Here is a 16,249-nt window from a genome sequence, read left to right as displayed (position 1 = left end):
AAATTGAATTTACATCAACTGTATTTCTTCACATATGCACATGTATTTCTCCAGTTCTGCAAGTGTTTATTTTATTCTGATACCATGTGGTGTCATGGTAGTGAGTAGATCAGACGTGTGAGGTGTACACTCAAAATTAACTCTCTAGAAGAAATGTGTAACATATGTCATTCAGCTTTGTATAGGTAGCTCACTGTTGTTAAAAAAAAGATGTACCCCATGTTGTACTGGCATGTATGTAGACAAGTACATGTAAGATGATGCATGTTCCCAGGGCCCATTCACCCCAGCCTGGGAAGAAAGAGCTGTCAAGGGATGCTTCATAATCCAGCTACTCCTGCTGATTCCTCTGGAACTTGTTTGTTCTTAGACATGTGTTACTAGCATTACAGATGAAAAATCTAACATCTTTGCAATCAGGAGAACACAAATGATGTTGTGGATTTTTAATGGTGTTTTCTTAACAGCTACAGAAAAATGATGACCTCTAAAAGTTTGATAAGTGATTCAACACTGATGTACCTACATAAGATTGAGTCTACATATAAGAGTTCTTTAAGCACTTGTAGTTGTAAAGGTATAGAGCTGAAAGTTGATGCAGGTCTTACTGTAATATTTGATTGTATAAATTGCTGAAAAGTGAAAAATACTGTTGTAGATGCCGTACAGAAGTGTAGCTGCATTGGGCAGAAAGGGAGGTAGCAGGGTGGCTGTCAAATCAGATGAGGCATATGGCCTATTGTTCCCATCTTCCTTCCCAAACCTGCATTCTGCTGACTTGTATTTCCTTTTAGAATTATGCTGAATTCAAACAGACATAGTTTTATTTACTGTTATGAATGTAGCCTTCATTTACCAAGTAATACATACTAAACATATGCCTGTTTTCAGGAGTATTCTGGAGGCTTTAGTCAGCTTATTTGACTTGCTCTGACAAAGCAGTATGTAAATGAAAACTCTTTAAGAATCAAGCTGAGGTCCCCAAGAAGTAACTCCTTCACAGCTCTTTATCTTGGTCATTGGATTTTGCCAGCTACAGCATTGCACTAAGTCACAGTGTACACTACTACTCTCAGTAGGTTTTAGCTTTTTTTTTTTTTCCAACTGTATCTTACTAGTGGCTTGTATCAAGTCTGAAATGGGTCTGTGGGACAAGTACAATAAACCAAAATAGACAAGGCAGAATCCACTCAGTGTGCCATGTTTTAGCGTTGCTGAGCTGACCTAGTGCAGTAAGCTGAAATGGACAAAGCAGAACCCACTTAAAGTGACGTGCTGTGGCATTGCAGAGGTGACTTGGTTAACCAGTAACAAAATGGCAAAAGGCAGAGTTATTTTTTTCATTTAACATTTGCACCTGTATTGCACGTAAGTGTTCTGCATCAGTGTTCAAATGAAAATGTTAAGTATATTTAAGATTAATATTTTTCACATACTATCTTTCTTACTTTCTTTATATTTTCTGCAGGGAGTGAAGGAATTCAAGTGTGAAGTATGTGGTCGTGAATTCACTCTACATGCAAATATGAAAAGGCACATGTTGATCCACGCCAGTGTTCGTCCCTACCAGTGTCATATCTGTTTTAAAACCTTTGTTCAGAAGCAGACCCTGAAGACTCATATGATAGTCCATTCACCTGTTAAACCTTTCAAATGTAAGGTATGTGAAAAGTGTGTGTCAATCTGTGTGAGACAGAAAGGGGTGGCAATTTTATCACCTTCCTGAAGATCCACACACTAAAATCTGTTCACTAGCTGTTAACTTCTAATACACTGTCATGTTGTTGTTTGTCTTTTGGCTTTTTCCCGGTAAGGGGTTGCCACAGCAGAACTCAGGTCCGCTAATGATTGGCAGTAGATCTTTTATGAAACGCCAAGGTGCCCGCTCGACGCCCAACCTTCAGCGAAGGCACGCCCATTTATGCACGCATGTCTTTCTAACGCTACCCATCCGTGGGGAGGACATGCAGACTCCACACAGAAGGCACTCCCAAGCCAAAGCCGAGAATCGAACGGGAGAACCTCTTGCTGTGAGGTAACAACGCTACCGCTGTACCACCGCGGAATCCTTCTAATACACTATCATACAGACCTTAAATGAACTCCAGTTGAAGGGCATGTATATTAAATGCTTCTGTGTTGTAATAAATGTATGCATGCATGCATGTATTGTCTTTTTTCTTTTAAAGGTTATACTAGTGCATAATGGTGGTCACCTTCTGCCATAAAGATTTTCATTGCCACTTTATGTGCTGAGATGATCTCTTCAGACGGCCTCAGGCTGTGAATTATAATTTGTTTATTGATTACCATTTTCATTGACCTACAGTACCAAAGCTCTGACTATGACCCAGATAACTGGAGTTTGACTAGCAGCTTGGATGTCTGTTGGGGCTAGCATGGAGAAGGAAAAGAATGCTGAGGATTGTGCCCCACTTATCTCTGTTCAGGGTAAGGGAGGAGCATATGTTCATAGGCACATGTTCTGTGGCACAGAGCCCACTGGGAAGGGGGTATCATCAAGAGGTGCTTGCCTAGAAAAAAGGCAGAGCCAGTTAATCTGGTCACTCAGAGGCATAACATGCTTTTTAAAGGCTTATTCAACAACCTGTTGAACTCTGATGAGCTTCCACATGAAGTGAGAGATTAAAGAATAGACCCTCAATGCTTCTTACATGTAATAAATAGCACCTGTCCTGGAATACTTGCCTCAGAGCCCCAGGAAATAAAAGAGCCATAGGGTTATCACTAAAGTGAATGAAGAGACCAGAAGAGCAGACCAAAGTATTGATAAACTTGATGATTAGAGGAGGACTAGAGCAAAAAAATGATCATTGGCAAGCTGTGAATGACAGAAAGTTCTGTAATTGCTTATTTTAATAGTTTTACTAGTTTATCTGTTTTTCTGAAGTCTTTATTATTATTTTCCTGTCAGTGTTTTTTTTTTTTTTTTTGGGGTGGCTAGACCTACGTTGAAGCTTTTCTATTTTTCTATTTAATTATTTTTTTAAAGTAGGATTATAAGTGTATATCTGTACATGTTTTTATTATTTCTGTTCTAAAAGTAGTTGTGACTACTTATTTGAATAGGTTACCACTTCTCAGATTTCTACAAGGGTTGAAGTGTAGCCTCTGTTTCCACTGTGGTTTTACAGCCTCTCTTGTTTCAGTGGTAGTTGGCTTCCCTGCAGAGGGATTTTGATGGTGATTCATAGAGGATTAGCTCAGTATGCTGTGGAGACTTGTAAAAGGCAGTGTCACATGAGTGTGCTTCCATGACAGGAGCCGTGCTATGAATGGCAGCAATAGTAGCGCAGCATCATGTGTTATGAGTCACTATCAGAGCCAGTACTCAACGTGTTAGGCATCGTAGCCATCAGGTTTTATGGGTCACCACTGGGGTCCAAATGGAGAGATGACAAAATCAGCAAAAAAGGAGAATAGTATTCTGGGAGTGAATTTGTCCTCAGGTGTTGGTGAGTACCTTCCTGAGGTGGACCCTGTTTTTCATAAAATCTCAGCAAGACAATATTGATATATAGACTGTATTTTATGTAGCATATATCATGGGCAGAAGGAGGTTAAAAATAAAAAAGATAGCTGGGTGCACAAGTCCCAGGATAAAAAGATGCCCAATCTTGGTAGGTGTACTGATGCCAGAAGTGGAAAAAAATGACAGTGTAGAATCCTCAAGACACACAAACATTCGGACAGTGGGGCTAGGCCAGGCTTAAGGGGAGGATAGCCCCCCTGTTGTAAAAGGAAGTAGTAGTCCACAAAAATCGCAAAATCTGATAGGCCAAAAAAGAGACATAAAGATGATAGAGTGGACTATTGAGGATAGGAAAGAAATTATGTATTGTTACTATTGTCCAAGAAGCCGCGGTGGTGGTGCTGCGGTAGCGTTGTTGCCTCACAGTAAGACGCTGACCGGTTCGACTCTCTCAGCTAGAGCATCTTCTGCGTGGAGACATGCGTGAATGGGCGTGCCTTCATTGAAGGTTGTGCGTTAGGGCTGGCAACTCGGAATGTAAAAATCAACTGCCAATCATTAGCGGACCGGAGTTCCGCTGTGGCGACCCCTAACCGGGAAAAGCCGAAAGTCACAACAACTATTATGCAAGAAGCCCAGAATTTCCAGACAGAAAATATACAAAAAGATTGAGAGAAATTAGAGGAAGAAAAATACTTGCACATGAAAAACTGTCAGAAGCTTCAAGTAAACATTTATGTTCATTAATGCAACAGATTTATGAAAAACAATATACAGACCAAGAAACCGTGGGCCGTTTGGAAAAAGAAGTGACTGAGAAAGTGTAAAAATATAAAGAACAAAATCTAGAAATTTTTGAAAGGTATAAAAAAGAAATATGGACACGGGAAAGAAAAAGAGATCTGATATGGTGCAATATTTATATAAAGGGGAAAGCCAAATTAATCAGTACAAAAAAGGCAGCCCCAAAGATATTCAAAGAGAAATATAGGCAAAGGCATCCAGATATGGAAAATTTCACAATAAAAAAATAAGATCACAAAGAGGGAATGTAGAACATTAGATCAGTAAAGTTAAAATAGAAGCTGAAGTTATAGAATACCTGTGAAGTGAAGGATTTAGTGTAGAAAGTCTAACGCAGGTTATATCACAGCATTATGGAACAACGAGTACCCGAAGAAAGGAGAAACAGGAGGAGCAGGAGACATCTGAAGAAGAAATATGGACATGAGAAGAAAAAGAGGTTTAATATGGTGCAATATTTATGCAAAGGAGAAAGTAAAACTAATCAATACAAAAAGAGCAGCACCAAAGATATTTGAAGAGAAATATAGGCAAAGGCATCCGGATATGAAAAATTTTACAATATAAAAAATAAGAACGCAAAGAGGAAAAGTAGAAAAGAGAATTGAAACCGAGGCTATGGATTACCTGCGAAGTGAAGGATTTAGTGTAGAAAATCTAACTCTGATATCACAGCAGGATAAAGCAATTGACCCCCAAATTATGGAGAAACCAGTGGAGCAGGGAACATCTGCTCAGTTGCCATATGAAGATACTTTGGAGCCTTCTATAGGAAACCAGTACAAAAGTTCATTTGGAGTTGCACAACAAGGGAAGGAACAGGAAACTGTGGCAACTCTGACACAGTCAATGTAGTGGAGTGACAGGTCAGTGAGTTCCCATACAAAAGAGCAATGGATGACACAGGATGAAACTAAAGAGAATGTGGCACAGGAAGATGCTCTGGAACTTTCTGTAGAATGCCTGGAGGAAATAGAGAACAAAGAATGTGCCCTCAGTTTAGAAGAAAATGATCTAAGTGAAGAGTTGCTTGATTTAATAGAGATGGACAGATATTAATATCAATGAAAGAAATACACTACAGAAAGTAAAAAAAAAAAAAAAAAAAACTCCAAAAGTTAGAAGTTTGATAAAACAAATGAATACAGTAATTAGGGCTATCCATATAGATTCATGCGAAATAACAGAAGTAAATAAGATATATTACTCTGCAGCTAAATTAATAACAGATAAAAGTCTTACCACAAAAAACACAGGGCTGTAAGGGAAAGGAAGGGGGTAAATCAAATGCCATCATGGAATTATCGAATAGAGAAAACTATAAAGCAGTTAAGACAAGAAGTGTCACTATTCAAAGAGCACAGAAGAGGGAGATCAACAAAAATACTCAGAAAAATAGATGTGATAAAAACTGTGCAATGTCAGAGCAGATCAGGATTTATCATGCACTATCGTAAATAATAAACAAAAAATATCAGCACAGATAGAAAAAGATAGAAGATATGTATATAAATATAATTTATTGATGGCACAAAAAAGTTTTATAGAGAATTGGAAAACAAGGCAAAAGGAATTGAAACACCACCAAATAAAGAAAAAATAGATACATTTTGGAAACATGTCTATGAAGATCCTGTGGAAGATAACAAAGATGCTGACTGGACAGAAGAAGTAAAAGAAAGACTAAGAAGTTCAAATGTGCAGGATAAGAAATGGAATGAAATGAATTAACAGCCAGACACATTGAAACAAAGATAAGAAAAGTTCGTAATTGGAAAACCCCAGGGCCAGATGCAGTACCTAACGTCTGGCTAAAAGTATTAACATCTTTACATGAAAATTTAACCATGAGTAAGAATTATTTATGTGTGCACCCCAACTAAACATCAACCTGGTTAACAACACGTAAAACAATACTCCTACTTAAGAGTAAACATGCAAGCTACTCAAAAACTATAGACCAGTGACAGTGTGTAATCTACACGCTGGAATTGATGGCAACAGAGTTTGTAGTAATTTAGAAGTAAACTCAATCATGGCAATAGAACAAAAAGGTTAGAGAAGAAAGTCATATGCAACAAAGGATCATTTGTTAAGTAAAGTCATAATGGAGAACTGTAAAAAGGGGAAGAATCTAAGTATGGCATGGATAAACTACAAAAAAATTTGACAGTATCCCACATTCATGGATAAAAAAAGAGTGCTTAAAAATGTAAAAGGTATACTCTACACTGATAAACTACGTCACAGTGACCATGAACCAGTGGCAAACCACTTTGCAGTTAAGCTATAATAAAGGACAAATTATTATTCCAGGGATAAAACTCCAAAGGGGGATATTCCAGGGTGACTCTGTCACCGCTGCTCTTTTGCCTTTCCTTAACCCATTAAGCTGTCTGCTTAACAGATTTAGGTCATGGCTGTAATTTGGCTGTCAGAAAACAACAAGCTATAAAGACTTCTCATCTTCTTTTTGTGCATGATTTAAAACCGTATAGTTCATCAGATGAGGAACTGCAAGCACAGATGAAAGCGGTCAAAACTTTTTCAGATGGTATAAGAATATCATTTGGTCTTGATAAATGTGTAGAAGTAATGTTTACAGCAGGAAAGCTGCAGCACCAAGAAAACATCAGCCTGGGACAGAAATGTAATATAAAAGAAGATGATTGAGAGGGAGTGTATAAATATTTGGGAACTGATGAAGGATCAACAATAAAACATGAACAAATACGAATAAAACTTTGTAAGGAATATTTTAGAAAAGTAAAATTGATACCGAAAACAGCACTGACATCTAGGAACAAATTCCAAGTTATAAACCAATTTGTTGTTCCTGTCCTAACTTACAGTTTTGGAGTGATTGACTGGCCCCGAAAGTGTTGATTTGGTTGGACAGGAAAACAAGAAGCATGCTTCTTGCTCATCAACTGATTTATAAAATCAGTGTACACCAAGACTATATATTCCCCGTTCTGAAGGAAGTATGAGCCTCCTCAAAATTGATTACATGTGTAGATCTGCCATTGTAGGACTACATACATATCTGCTGACCTCGCAAGACCCAATGTAGTGAAAGTTTTAAAACATGAAGAGAATAAGTCTAAGATGACTTCCTTGCTGAGTTTAGCAGAAGCATATCTGTATCAAGCAGGAATGAAAATCAAACCAGAAGTAGATAAAAATCAGGCAGCAACTGAATGTGCCAAAAAAAAAAAAAAAAGACTGTAAGGTGAAGGATCAGATGAGAAGGCAAGAAATGTGAAAAATGCATAAATATAGTTGCAAGTATAGAAAACTCTTGAAACAACCTCATGTTGATTAGGATCGAATGCTTGAATGGTTAAGAGAGGTGAATTTAAACAAAAAGATAAATGGTTAATATTTGGCAGCCCAAGATAGTTGACTGCATACATGTTGGTCTACAAGCTTCATTGAACATGTGGGAGAAATAGACAAATGTAGGTTCTGTAAAACAGAATTGGAAACAGTCGCACATCTTGTTGCTGGTTGTGATATACCAATGGCAGAAGGACTGTATACTGAAAGGCATAATAATGTGGTAAGATAATTGCATTGGGGATTGTACAAATGTTATAATATTGAAGTAGCTGAGAAGCATTGGAAACATAAGTAACAAAGCATTACAAAAAATGATGAAGTTTATATCATATGGGATCACCCATTACCAACAGTTCAAAAACAGATGTGAGAAAACCAGATATAGTAGTCCATGAAAAGACAAAAGTAGCATTGATTATTAAAATGGCTATACTCATTGATTATAGCGTCTTACTCAGAGAGAGAGAGAGAGAGACAAAAGCATAAAATACCAGGATTTGCCAGCAGAAAGGAGGGCAATGTGGAAGAAGGATACCAAGACAGTTCCAGTAGTAGTAGTAGGAGGCCTTATAAAAAGGAATTTACAATAGTTCTTAGATATGTTACCAATACATGTAACTCCATATGAATTGCAAAAGGAGTCAATACTGAACACATTACTGGTACTGTGAAGAGCACTTCTGGCTAGCATCAAAGAGTGAAACTACTAATTTCATGAACTTTAATTATACATTGACTTAGAAATGGGATCCATTCCTATCATAGTATTAGAAACCCAAAAGACTTGGAGAAATTAAAAAAGGCTTATTGGCAGGGATTCATAGAGGACTAGCTCAGTACGCTTTGCAAAGCAGCATGGGTAGGCACCATGCGCAGGGTTGGGGCAGTTTTAAGACACATGTGCAGTTTGTGATTTGGAGGCCTGTAAAAAGTCAGTGTCACGTGACTGTGTTTCCATGACAGGAGCCATGCTATGAATGGCAGCAGTAGTAGCACAGCACCATGAGTTATGAATCCCCATTAGAGCCAGTGTCCTGTGGCTGTGCTTCCATCACATTAGCCATGGTATGAATGGCAGCAATAGCAGCACAGCCTCATGTATTATGAGCCACCATCAGAGCCAGTACTTAGTGGCAGGCATTGTAGCCATCATTGCCACTGCAGGAGCTACAGATGGTGCTTGACATACCACCACCTAAAGACCAAGAAATAGTGGGCCATTTATGCATGGATTTGTATACTGTAAGGAAACTTGTCAGACTGTGTTGCCCACAAGCATAACCAAGTGGCACACATGGGTATGAGTAGCATTGACTAACTTAGCTACATGGACCTTTCTGTGGTCTTTGGGGTAGGTGTTAGGGATTTAACAGTTGTCAGCCTTGCAAATCCTAAATCACTTTCTTCACATTATGCTACAACATACGGAGGAATGTATCTGGTTCCCCAGGACATCAGAGAAGAGAACCACAACATACTGGCTTTCCTTGAGTTAGTCTATTTCTTTGAGCTCCAGGGTGGTATAGATTTCACCCATGTTGCTATCAAAGCTGTAGCTGGAGCACTGATACATAAAAAGGAACAGCTGCCACTGCCTGACTTGTCAGGTCATACGTTATGCTCTGTCAAACAGTTCACATATACACCACATCTTATCTATGCACTTTCTGTAGGGGAACTTCATGTAGTACCACCAACTTGGCAAGTGCACCCAAGTACCAGACATACAGACCCATGCGCACAGATAACCATGCAAGCTAGGAGCCCAGGGACTTGTATATTGTTTGGTGTGTGTTGCATGTAATGTCAGATATGCCCTAGAGATCTTGTTGGTGACCCTTATTTGCAACCCTCAGACCATGCATGAAATGGCCTGTAATATAGCCCATGCAGAAAACCAAAATATAGCGGAGTGGGTATTTGAACTACTGGAAGGATGCTTCTCTTCACAGGTTCATAGGTGACTACTAGGCTAACTGCCCTGAAGTGCCATTTTAAGCTTAGCCAATAACTTGGTCAGGATCAAATGCTGTACCTTGTGTTTATGAAGTAAAAACATTAATCATTATGCTAAACCAAGTCTGTCAGTTGTTTGAGAACTGTTTCAATGAATGCCAATGCCATGATGTAAATTAATTGAAAGCCACTTTCAGCACTGGAAAACCTTGCTCTTTATCCCACTGCCTGCAGCAGTGGAGCTGGTATATCCAAGATTGAGGGACAATGGAGATGTCTCCCAACATGGGGATTAAGGGAAAACTAATTTGAGATTCATTGAAAGGGACATTTGATGAGTTACTCACACACCACCAGCGATTGCTGAAGGATCCTTTGGCAGATCCATCCAGACATACACAGCAAGTTATTTGGTGTGTGTGATGTGCTCCACAACATGGTGTTGCAGAAGCAAGTGGAGCAGCAAGTGACATGTGTTGTGCTTGAGAAGCAACATTGCTCAAGACCTGAGTGTCTTTCTTGTCCACGGTGGCAAGCTGTGTGACCACACTGGTGTAATCTCATTAATAGTCAGTGTTCTCTGACATGGGATGGCCTGTGCCAGCTTTCTTGCATCCATAACTTCCCCAGCCATGGATTGCATTGCTTGTAGAGGCAGATCAAATATTGATTACATTTTGTCTCGGGGGTTATAACTATGAAGACAGCATTCACCTCTAGTAACTTGGACAGCACTGTTTGCTCCCTTTCCCTATACTGTATGTCAGTGTGCAGCCGGTGTATGGCCTTCTGCACGCCACAGAGCACACTTGCCATCTTCACGGTATTGTGCATAGAAGCTCTGTGCCTGGATCACTGAGCTGCACATCCACTGGTTCATTCAGAGTGGTGGTCTCTTGTCAGAGACATTCCTGGACTTATCACAGCACTTCACCCTCCCCCAACATCTCTCCCCGAATGTAGATACACCCACCACAGAGGTAGTGTGCTTGTCATATGCTGTGTGGACTGGGGACACAGGAGGAGCACATGTCAAGGCTGTTACATTCAGGATGTATGTTGTACTCTGGTGAGCTCTGTGATCAGCCTGTATCTGTACAGGAGCTTCTTTAATTGCGGATATGGATGGCCCCTCCCCTGTGGTGTTGCATACAGTGCCACTGCATCATAAGACCATGCCACTTGCATGTTTGCCATTATTGTCGACCATTGGTGCCCTGCTGACATCAATCCTAGTTTTCCTGATGTATTGGACCCTCTACCGGTGGAACCTTTGAAAGCATGACAACAGATGAAGCCATATAAGCTAGCACATATATGCCTTCCTAACCCCCCCCCCCCCAGCATGCATAGCAGTGCACATGGAAACAGTTCTATATAATAAGTTGGAAGATGTACCTTGTTTTGTAGGATGTTTTATTTTCAGACCAGTGATGCCTGAAGGGCAGATATGCTGGTGGGACTTGATTAGTCCCAATCTAGTCCCGAAGTGGTGTGCACTACAGTCTGCTGTAGTCGATATTACTAAGCTGGAGCTTCCCCTGCTGACATGTTGGTGGTTAGTGCTTTGCCTGCTTCCACATCCAAGTTACCACATGTATGAAACACCAACCCCACCATCACCACCAGCAAAGAACACCAAAAGCTTCTCAACATTTGGCAACTGCTTCTCTGTTGGTGGTCCACCGCAGGAGGTGGACCTTTCTGCTGCAATGCATGTGCCTTTTTCCTTTGCACAGAGTATCATGTCAGCAACCCTTTTTTAGATCTTTTTTAGTGACCTCTTATGGCCACCGACATCATTTGCATCCTGCACTACTCCCTGATAAATCTCGTCCTAGTAGTACTTGTCTGCAGCACTTTTGCCCAGTAGATGCATGGTGTGTGTGTGTGTGTGTGTGTGTGTGTGTGTGTGTGTGTGTGTGTGTGTGTGTGTGTGTGGAGGGCTTGTAGTAGCAGTTCATAGGTTGGCACTAGGCTATTGGCCCTAGGGACTATACAAGCCTAGCCATAACAATTCCCTGGATATTTCTTCCCACAATATTTACTTCTGTGGATCCCTGTCTAGCAGGGCGACTGACATGATCCCCGGGGTGAATTTCCTATCTCCCATCCAATCATCAAGGTTCCTTTTGAGGAGGGCCAAGGAGGCGCTCTGCTTGACATGTATGGGCAGTCTATTCCAGAGTATGGGGAGTCCCTGCGTCAGGAACCTATCCCTCCAGCATGTTTTGTTCATTGTGATGACAAGGTTTAGATCCCTGGAGCGTGTGGCTCTGAGGGATTGGGATTTCTTTAAGTGGAGCATGTCCAACAGCTCAGGGTTTGACATGGCATTGTATGTTAAGCAGAGATCACCTCTGAGTAGACGATATGCCACAGAGTATAGCTGGAGTTTTTTTAGATGGTCAGCATATGGCATCTGCTTTAGGCCTGTGATTCTTTTAGTGAGGTATTTCTGTGGCCTTTCCAGCTGATGCAGATGTCTTGTGAGGTACATACCAAACTGGGCATTATACTCTATAAAGGAGTTCATTCTCCTGGCTAGTTCATGGGTGTGTACTATGCTAATGGCCCTGGGGCCTTTACAAGCCTAGCCCATAGAAGTGCCCTGGCATAGTGAACTTTTCTGGATGCTGCCTTCCTCTGGTGACCATGCCAGTACTTGTACATCTGAGGACAAAACATGTTATTGTGTGGGTATATATATTCTACACTGTGGCATGCACATGAGTATGAGCATGTTTTCAACCTGCCACCCCACCCCCTGCCATAGACCATGTTCACAGCTAGAGTAAGTACTATGCGTAACTTCACTGATCCTTTTGGTACTGCACCCCTGCCTCTACACATGACTGTAGAACCTGACCTCCCCATGGAATGTAATCCTTACAGTATCCTATGCTTGTGGCTTGATTTCCTCTCTCATGTACAGGCAGATACTACTGTGCCATGCCAGGTTGACGGAGTCACAGTTAAATATACTAGACGTACCTCAGTATCCCTAAGAGCCAATAAATGATTTGTAACTATAGATGTTCGTGTTTCACTGTTGCAGTCATTATACTTAGGTTATCCTGCTGGCAGGCTACCCGCAGTCGGCCTGAATTCCAAAGTCCTGGTCCAGCGTCAGTTGCTGTCGCCTCTTCCCTGACGTCAGTGCGCCAGGGGTATATAAGATGCAGCTGACGCCATTTTCTCCAGTCTTTTTGCCGCACGGTGCCCAAAGCAAAAGCAGTTTGCAAGTGCCAGTCGGCCTACTACTGAGATTTTCGAAATTGAATTTCAGATCCAAAGTCTTCAATAAAGCTAAGTACCCCATTGAGGAAACTTTTTCTTGCTCCAGACCGATATCAGTAAAAGTTAACAATTGTATTTCTTGTGGGAAGCAAATACCTCATAAGGATTTTCATTCTTACTGTATTCCTTGCCTAGGCCCTGACCATGACGTTGCTAGTTGTCGGTTTTGTGCTAGATTTAACCAATGCACTATTAAGTGTCTGTACGATTTTTCTTTCCATTACTTTGGCCGAAGGTTTAACTATATAATGCCGTTGGAACAGCCAACGACTGGAGTTCATAAAAAGCGCAAGGAAAAAGAAAAGGACAGGCATCCAAGGTCCAAAATCGACGACGAAGCCTCTTCTAGGCCAGTCGCCGGTTCTCAGTGAGGCGCTTTCGCAGCCCCTGACACCCGCTACCTCAGAGCCACAGGCTGCCTCCGATTCCCACGTGGAGACAACTAGGCCTCTGAAAACTCAAGGTATTGGGCCTACGGAAACTACTCCCTCAGATGGGTCCAGAGCTGCTGAGCAGGCATCGACTTCTGAGGGTGTTTTCAGACCTACACAGCTTTTTATCAAGACCACTTCAGCAACCATGACAAAGTCTAAAACACCTTTAAAGACAATGAAACAAGTACAGCATTCTTCTGGACAGTCATCCATGCCTAAGAAACAGATGCTTAAAATGGCTGAGGACCTAATTACTTTGATCAGGGGTTCGCATCCCCCTCCTGATAAAAGGCCTAGGCAAGGCACTGACTATGATTCCTCTGATCAGGTTTTTATTTCATCTGATTCCTCTTCAGAACAGGGATATTCTCTTCCTCCCTATGAGGACTCTGATGCTGAAGAATCTATCCCTTCAGCCTCTCCTCCTGAGGACTATTCTTTTGGGGAAACCCTGTACACCATGAGGGAGCATTTCCACTGGGAGAGCCAAGATTATTCAAAATCTAAGAAAAGGCTCATAGACTTTCTTGTATTGCCTCAACACAGACCTCTTGCTATTCCTCCTGTACTAGACATTGTAGATGATGTATTTTCTGAGTCCAGTCTGTCTCCTGATTCTTTACCCCCTGCACCAGTCAAGCCAGATAGGTACTACAGGGTTCCAGATTCACATACATTTCTTTATAAAAACCCTGCTGCTGACCCAGAAACTATCTCTCAGGGTCCCAAAGGGGTCAAGGCTTCCACTGCAAAAACCCTGTTCCCTCTGATAGGGATTCTAGAGCACTGGACAGATGGGCGAAAAAAGTTTACACCTCTGCTACTTTAGCTGTAAGGGCTTTAAACTGCCAGTTTCACATGCTTAAATATCAGCAATACCTAATGACTCTGCTAAAACAGAAAATGCTGACAAACTCTGAATGTCCTGAAAACAAGGAAATGCAGGATTTATTGCATGCAGATGAACAAGTGGGCAAGCATACTTTGCAATGTGGTTTTGATTCACTAGAGGCTTCTTGCAGGGCCGCAGTTACAGGCTCTGTCATTCGAAGGCATGCTTGGTTAAAGGTACAGAGTCTGCCTGATCATGTTAAAGCAAAATTATTGGGTACTCCATTACAGCATGATAGTTTGTTTGGTGTTAAAGCAGAAGAGGTGTTAAAGAAAATGGAGGATAAAGCGAAATCTATGCAGACAGTAAAGGATTTCTTACAAGTTCAGCCACCCAGATTTAGCAGGAACTGGCCTTCTAAGAATTGGTCCTTTCCAGTGTCAGACAGGCAACAAAGAGGCAGATCTCAGCCCCAAGGCTCATACAGGCTTAAACAATGGGATGCTTCTGCCTCCAAAAGCCGAGAAGACAAGTCACAACCATATAGGAAACAGTCCCAATGACTTCCCACTGCCAATGCCAAGCACTTACCTTTTGGCAGCACCCTTGGGGGGAAAACTAGCACTTTTCTCACAAAATTGGCACATGATCACCCAGATCAAATGGGTACTGAATATTGTTTCTCAGGTCTACAGGTTCCACTTTCACACCCTCCCAAAGGCAAAAGGTATGCCAGACCTGCCACACACTCAATGGGCAGAGGCACAAAAGCAAATTTAATCTCTCATGGACATGAGGGCTATTCAAAGAGTACCACAGCAAGAGCAGGGACAAGGATTTTAAAAGACGTTTCTTGGTACCCAGAAAGGACAAAGCCTGGAGACCATTACTGGACCTGTCTATTCTAAATACTTTTCTGGACGTTTCAAAAGTCAAAATGTTGACACTGCAGCAACTTCTGCCCATGCTGGGCAAAAAGGCTTGGCTCGAAACATTGGACCTCAAAGAGGCATACCTGCATGTCCCAATCAGACAATCTTGCAGAAGATACCTCAGATTCATAGCTGGTTCGATGCATTACCAATTCTCTTCACTGCCCTTTGGCTTATCTACTGCGCCCAGGGTCTTCACAAAATGCCTGGCACCAGTAATTGCATTTTGCAGACAAAGAGGAATTCAAATATATCCCTCCTTGGACGACTGCCTTATTCAAGCAGAGAGCAAGGACATTCTACTAAAGCATCTGGCGTTTGTAAAAAGATTACTAATTTACCTAGGGTACACAGTAAACGAAAATAAATCAAAACTAGTACCCTCTCAAGAGATAATATTCCTGGGTGCAAGCTTAAATATATCTGCCCAGATGGCTTATCTCATGCCAGACGAACAAAGGCAGCTGACTTATTACTTCCAAATGATGGCAACAAAAACCCAGTTACCTGCAAGAAAAATTCTGCAAGCTTTGGGCTTCATGGCATCCTGCATTCTGCTAATTCCATATGCAAGACTGCATATGAGGAAGCTACAATGGTATCTAAAAAGTGTTTGGACTCAACATTGCCACAGCCTGGAAACAATAATTACCCTCATTCCCTGTCTGCAACAGGAGTTTCGATGATGGGCACTGGCCTGTCACCAAAACAAGGGACAGCCATTCACTTTGCCCACAGCCAGTCAGACACTAACAACAGATGCATCGGATTATGCCTGGGGGGCACACATGGCAGGAAAATGTATTCAGGGCATGTGGCCCGCAAGCCAAATGCATCTTCATATCAATCAAAAAGAGATCCTAGCTGTACAGAATGCCCTGACCGCCTTCAAGGATCTACTCCATTCAGGACAACTATTGTTAAAGACGGACAATGCTACAGTCATGTGGTACATAAACAAGCAAGGGGGCACACATTCCTACCCCCTCTGCAGGCAAGCCATGACTTTGTGGAACACAGCATTGATTGACCTATCAAGTGCATCTACAAGCACAATTCCTGCCAGGAAAGACAAATACTCTGGCAGACGAAATAAGCAGAAACCTCAAGGACCTTCACGAGTGGAAACTAGATCCACAAGTCTTCAGCATGATAA

General features: G+C 41.4%; 1 protein-coding gene across 7 annotated transcripts in view; it reads left to right on the top strand.

The window, feature by feature from the left end:
- ZNF710 (zinc finger protein 710) overlaps positions 1–16,249 on the top strand; it is a 914,149-nt gene that overhangs the window by 770,717 nt on the left and 127,183 nt on the right. For all 7 annotated transcript variants that reach the window (XM_044078292.1, XM_044078291.1, XM_044078290.1 and 4 more), the window contains one exon: positions 1,469–1,660. In XM_044078292.1, the coding sequence (XP_043934227.1) occupies positions 1,469–1,660 (192 nt within the window). The remainder of the gene's footprint in view (positions 1–1,468; positions 1,661–16,249) is intronic.

This window comes from Protopterus annectens, chromosome 7.part0, assembly GCF_019279795.1.
Source record: "Protopterus annectens isolate FY-2018-M chromosome 7.part0, PAN1.0, whole genome shotgun sequence".
NCBI lineage: Eukaryota > Metazoa > Chordata > Ceratodontiformes > Protopteridae > Protopterus > Protopterus annectens.
Note: the sequence above shows the minus strand (reverse complement) of the source record. Positions and strands in the feature narration are given on the sequence as shown.